Here is a 6,686-nt window from a genome sequence, read left to right as displayed (position 1 = left end):
AGGATGCATAACATGTTAGCTACGAAGTTAGCCTTAGCGAGACAAAGGAGTCTGTCATATTATTTGAAAAATGTCATAAAAAGCTATTTTGGTGTGGCATTTCACCTGCTTTGAGCACAGTAGCAAAAATAAGATAAATAATAAAAAATAAAATAAATTATAGCGCCCCCTAGCATTAAAAAATTAGCGAAAATGTGAAAATTGCACTCACAAGATACAGGCTAATTAGTCATTCTAGGCCACGGCCAAAAAAATTTTGCTTGTATCTTTGGAACGATTCAACGCATCAAAATTCTTTTGATAACTTTTTTTCAGGAGGGTCTGTAGATGATATCTACCAAGTTACGCGAGAATTGGGCAAACGGCCTAGGACGAGGAAATAGAAATTCAAGTGACCATATCATTGTGGGGCACTGGTGGATTCAGAGAAGCTACAAATTTGCATTGTAGCGAATTAACATATTATACCGCCACCGTCTGGCCGATCGTCACAAAATTTGATATGCTGCTTCGAGTTAACACACTGCTTGTTTATAGTCATTTAAATAACCCTCGGCCATTCCCAATATGAATTATAAGGTGCTGAAATATGATTGGCCAGTGGCGGTCATTTTTGTTAATTTGTCGAATCGATTTTTTAAGAATATGTTAGCATTTGAACAGAAGATGCATATGAACTTTGTCACTCAAACGGCTGCAAAGTTATGACAGTTTTTTAGTTGTAGCGCCGCCCTAGGGGCGGAACTGAACAAAACTTTGTTGACATCTTCTAAATGTCCTGTTGACTTATGGGGGTTTTCTACGGCACGGTTCAACTCGACACGACTCTGCACGCTTTTTGGGGGTTTTCCAATGTGGATAGTTCCTGGTACCTGGTCATTTTTTTAGTACCACTTCGGTCGAGGTCCCAAGCGAGCCGAGCCGATACTAAATGATATGTCAAAACCCTGCAGATCACTGATTGGTCAGAGAGATTCGTCACTACCAGCGTCACACGGGACATCAACCAGCTAGTTTTAAAGTTAGCGATAGCAGTGTCATTTGTTCAGGTGACTTTGGAGTTTAAAAATAAATGGCTGTGCGCAAAACCACGCCGTGGTCAATAAACGAGGCGCAGACGTTTATTTAATTTGAGAACCATCAAGGAAATGTGGAAGTGGTTCGACCAAACGGATGCTATCTAGACCGGCGAGCAATTGGAGGGAGAGTGTTGTTGGGGTCCATGATGGAGGATGGTACGTTTTGTTACGTTAACTCTACACTCCGCTTGAAAGCTTCACTTTATTTAGTCGACCAGCTACTGGAAACTTCTAAAACAACCAATTTAACTGATACACTCGTGTAAAATCACCATCAACAACTGCTTTATGCAGCACAACGAGCTAGTGGCTAACAGCTAGCGCTCGTGTTGTTGTTTATTGTCAGTAATGTTTGTGTCGCATTTAAGGTGATGTCACGGCAGTAGACATGACGAGGCGGAGCAACTATGACGATCAGCCTATAATCCCGCCCACACTGATGCGTCACTAAACTGCAGTGGAAATGCAAGCTCAGAAAAGTAAAGCGAGTCGAGTCGAACCGTAACGTGCCGCGGAAAAGTGCCATAAGTGCGGTTCCATTTGGAGTTTGCGATTGAGTAGATATTGATCAATTACTCAAATCACGTTAATACCGAAGATATTTAAAACGTTGATATCTTCAGAAAGATTTGACGTATCTAAATTCTTTTGATAACGCTTTTGTCAGGAGGGTCTGTAGATGATGTATACCAAATCGCATGCCAATCGGACAAACGCTCTAGGAGGAAACTCTAAATCCTTCGTTTCTAGCCCTTTCGGTTCCAGAGATATGAGCCAAAATGTAAAAGTGTTTATTATAGCGCCACCTAGGGTCAGATGGGTGTGCGTTTGTGCACCTGAGTGGTGAGCGGGATTTGGGATCATCCTGCCAAGTTTGGTATCTCCGTGACTTACGGTCTCGTGGTTTTGCCATTTCGCAATATTGTCGATCATCATCTGTTCGGCGTGGGGATCGTTGTATCATCACCCAGCCCTAATGTACACACACACACTGCTGCCCTACAATAGTACGATTGTGATAAATCTTCTATTGAGACTTTGGTTTGCTCTGATCTTTCAAGTGTTTTGGGTTATTGACATGATATTCCTTGGAGACATTGTGACATTGTCATCAGTGAGCGCCGTTCCTCACCTTGCCTGGAGCGCACTCTGTCCCATCGACCGGAGGACCCTTCTTGGTCTTACAGAAGTATTGATTATCTGGATGACTGCACCATAACTGCTTACACGGGTCGTATGTGCGGAACTGGACAGAGAAAGAGAGTCTGAGAGAATACCGAGACGACACACGTATTTCTGTCCAATCAATTCATTTCAGAACTTACAGCGGTGCACATCTTATAGCCCACACCGAAATCAAAGCGGCACTGCTCGGTCCATGGAGTAGTTGATACCAGGAAGCTCGGTGAGTTTGGGCCATTTCAGCTCGAACGGATCGTCCATAAGACAGTCGTAAGAGCTGAAAAGAAATACAACAATAAAACAACATTACTTTTTTGTTGCTACACTATTACAATGATGAAACAACTCAGCATGTGGAGGCTCATGCTACTCTCCACGATCCACACACAACTCACCACACACCCCATTGAGAGCGAGAACCACAAATCATGACCACGAGGAGGTTACCCCATGTGACTCTACCCTCCATAGCAACCGGGCCAATTTGGTTACCCCATGTGACTCTACCCTCCCTAGCAACCGGCCAATTTGGTTACCCCATGTGACTCTACCCTCCCTAGCAACCGGGCCAATTTGGTTACCCCATGTGACTCTACCCTCCCTAGCAACCAGCCAATTTGGTTACCCCATGTGACTCTATCCTCCTTAACAACCGGGCCAATTTGGTTACCCCATGTGACTCTACCCTCCCTAGCAACCGGGCCAATTTGGTTAACCCATGTGACTCTACCCTCCCTAGCAACCAGCCAATTTGGTTACCCCATGTGACTCTACCCTCCCTAGCAACTGGGCCAATTTGGTTACCCCATGTGACTCTACCCTCCCTAGCAACCGGGCCAATTTGGTTATCCCATGTGACTCTACCCTCCCTAGCAACCGGCCAATTTGGTTACCCAATGTGACTCTACCCTCCCTAGCAACCGGCCAATTTGGTTGGCCAATGTGACTCTACCCTCCCTAGCAACCGGGCCAATTTGGTTACCCCATGTGACTCTACCCTCCCTAGCAACCGGGCCAATTTGGTTACCCCATGTGACTCTACCCTCCCTAGCAACCGGCCAATTTGGTTACCCAATGTGACTCTACCCTCCCTAGCAACCGGGCCAATTTGGTTACCCCATGTGACTCTACCCTCCCTAGCAACCGGGCCAATTTGGTTACCCCATGTGACTCTACCCTCCCTAGCAACCGGGCCAATTTGGTTACCCCATGTGACTCTACCCTCCCTAGCAACTGGGCCAATTTGGTCACCCCATGTGACTCTACCCTCCCTAGCAACCGGGCCAATTTGGTTACCCCATGTGACTCTACCCTCCCTAGCAACCGGGCCAATTTGGTTACCCCATGTGACTCTACCCTCCCTAGCAACCGGGCCAATTTGGTTGCTAAGGAGACCTGGCTGGAGTCACTCAGCACACCCTGGATTCAAACTCGCGGCTCCAGGTGTGACAGTCAGCGTTAATACTCGCTAAGCTACCCAGACCCCAAATTTAGGTATTATTAATTATTTTCATTACTGTTGGTGGAAACTCCAAACTGCAGATGCAGGAACTAAATTTGGACTTTGTGCTGAAATAGACGTGCGTTTGAAACATCAAAGTGCAACGACCGATTTCTCAGGAAAATAGCAATTTGCACTTTGCGCCACCTCATTAACATAAGATATACCCCACAGTTTGCGTGCATGCACCCACAGATAGTGCAAATACTCCCACACACACACACTTAACAGCAACACTTTCAAACAGTACTTTCAGACTATAGCACTCATGTTACTCTTTTAAAATGTTTACAGACTCTACATTCCTCTTTTGTGATGAAGTGAGAGTTTCAGGAGATATACACACTTACTGGATGTATCGGTTGAGTTCCTGTTTGCTGCAGCGGGACCAGTGATACCGGTGAAAAGCAGCCTGCACCAGTGGAGCCATTATACTGCCCATACTGGTTTCATCTGAACATCTGTTCCCCTGACCGTCATGCTCCATACCCAACCTGAAACATGCAACACGTTCAACAAGATCAACCTTTCATCATCCAGTCAGACATTATTCCTCATTAAAAATCCAGTTTGGGGATGAATGGGGATGAAACAAACTTTATTAAACACGACAATAATATGCAGAAATATGCAATAAACAATTACAACGATGAACTGTTTCTTTAAATCGCTTCTTTGTGTAACGTGAGCCAGCTGGTAGAAACCTCACTCTCCTGACCTCAAGAGGTGCACTAGCGACTGACGCTAGAGGTTGTAGCTCTGTGTAAAGAATAGCGTCAGCTTGCCACGTCCAGAAGAAATCAACGCACACAGAACTTCTCCGAAAACTGCAGATTTTTACTTGTATATCAATGCAGAAAATGTGCTAAAAATTCCGTCTTGAATTCTTCCGATCCAATCGCCTAAGACGCCGTTGCACTGCCAAACCTGGAGTCGCGAGTTCGAATCCAGGGCGTGCTGAGTGACTCCAGCCAGGTCTCCTTAGCAACCAAATTGTCCCGGTTGCTAGGGAGGGTAAAGTCACATAGGGTAACCTCCTCGTGGTCGCTATAATGTGGTTCTCGCTCTCGGTGGGGCGTGTGGTGAGTGACTCCAGCCAGGTCTCCTTAGCAACTAAATTGGCCCGGTTGCTAGGGAGGGTAGAGTCACATGGGGTAACCTCCTCATGGTCGCTATAATGTGGTTCTCGCTCTCGGTGGGGGCGTGTGGTGAGTGACTCCAGCCAGGTCTCCTTAGCAACCAAATTGGCCCGGTTGCTAGGGAGGGTAGAGTCACGTGGGGTAACCTCCTCGTGGTCGCAAAAATGTGGTTCTCGCTCTCGGTGGGGGCGTGTGGTGAGTGACTCCAGCCAGGTCTCCTTAGCAACCAATTTGTCCCGGTTACTAGGGAGGGTAGAGTCACATGGGGTAACCTCCTTGTGGTCGCTATAATGGGGTGTGTGGTGAGTTGCTACGTCTCCGTGGTAACGCGCTCAACAAGCCACATGATAAGATGCGCGGATTGACGGTCTCAGACGTCTGGGCAGATGGCGAGGCTGGGAAGATAAGTGGTGAATGAGTTCCGCCTGTGTGCCACACCGGTCTCGCGCTCCAGTGAGAGGCGGCGGGAGTATTTAATGAACGTGTCTGCTGAAAAGCGTTATTGTGTGACACTGAAAAGTGCTTCGCTTGACCAGAACTTCCCACTATGAGCAGAACCTTTATACATGTACTGCAGATTCATGAGCGTGGCCAGAGAGACAGACAGACTGTTGCACTGGCATGTTGGACAACATGAGCTGCCAGCTCACAGCTCATGTAAGTGTTGCCACTGATGACTGCAGCTTTAGTATTTGTTGTCTGTCTCCATAAACACGGATGATTCAGAACATTGAGGACAGACCGCAATAAAGAACGATGATTCATGTGTGTTCTCCAAAGCTGCTGAGCGAGAGGAAGTCTTTGATCCCGTGACCCGACCGGGATCTTAATGCTCAAGTGAACGGAAAATATGAAACATCTTTGGTAAAGTGGCAATGTTGGAGTTCTCCTCTCTAAAGGGAGCTGTTGAGCTGCCTATCCTTTTCAGAACTGTATGTTATGATGGTAACAGGGTTGACCACTAAAAGAGAAGAAAATCCTAAATGCTAGCTTATATTTCCATGTTTCCATGTTATTTTGAAACACAGATGAAAAAAATAAATAAATACTGGATTTTTACTGATGTGTTTTTGGCACCGAGGTTAACATTAGTTATTCGTTGTTAAAGTCGTTGTTTACACATACGTTAAAGGAATATTCTGGGTTCAAATTAAGCTTGACAGCATCTGTGGCGTAATGTTGTTTACCATAAAAATATATTGCGCCTCGTCCCTCCTATTCTTAAAAAAAAAGAAATGCACAAATGTGTGTTCCAGTGAGTCAATTCCAATGCAAGTCAATGGGGTTTCATCTGTAAACATTAAAATACTGTTTCAAAAGTATAGACACAAGATGTAAATAATATGATTTTACTGTGATAAAATCACTTACTAACCGCATCTGTGTCGTCACACGCAATTTTACAACTTCGTTGCCATGACGACGTAATGCCATTAAAATAAAAATGATCATTTAGACAAATTTTCAGCTCATATAATACACAAGTTTGAACAGAAAAATGTATACAAGTGCTTTTATAAAATTATAATTGTAACTGGGTTCAGGATGGGCAAGGAGGAGGCGGGAACCGGCAGAACAGTCAACATAAATCAACATAAAGAAACAAACACACAGACACACACACAGCGGACGCGTGTGTCTCTCTCGCTCTCTCGAACTGGCCCTCTGGCTTGTCTTTACCCCCCCTCCCAGCTGATTAGCACAATTCAATCCAGAGGGGAGGAGTCCTACGATCCGTGGTGGATGGCAGCGAGTCCTACGACCACTGGTGGATGGCAGCGAGTC

The 6,686-nt window shown here is 45.6% G+C and overlaps 1 protein-coding gene across 1 annotated transcript in view; it reads right to left on the bottom strand.

The window, feature by feature from the left end:
* The window catches only part of LOC127633135 (A disintegrin and metalloproteinase with thrombospondin motifs 14-like), a 35,671-nt gene that overhangs the window by 15,663 nt on the left and 13,322 nt on the right, over window positions 1-6,686 (bottom strand). Inside the window, 4 exon segments of the mRNA XM_052112020.1 lie at window positions 2,212-2,325; window positions 2,405-2,452; window positions 2,454-2,538; window positions 4,113-4,256. Coding sequence (XP_051967980.1) covers window positions 2,212-2,325; window positions 2,405-2,452; window positions 2,454-2,538; window positions 4,113-4,256 — 391 coding nt within the window.

Source organism: Xyrauchen texanus, chromosome 40 (assembly GCF_025860055.1).
Source record: "Xyrauchen texanus isolate HMW12.3.18 chromosome 40, RBS_HiC_50CHRs, whole genome shotgun sequence".
Lineage (NCBI taxonomy): Eukaryota > Metazoa > Chordata > Actinopteri > Cypriniformes > Catostomidae > Xyrauchen > Xyrauchen texanus.
Note: the sequence above shows the minus strand (reverse complement) of the source record. Positions and strands in the feature narration are given on the sequence as shown.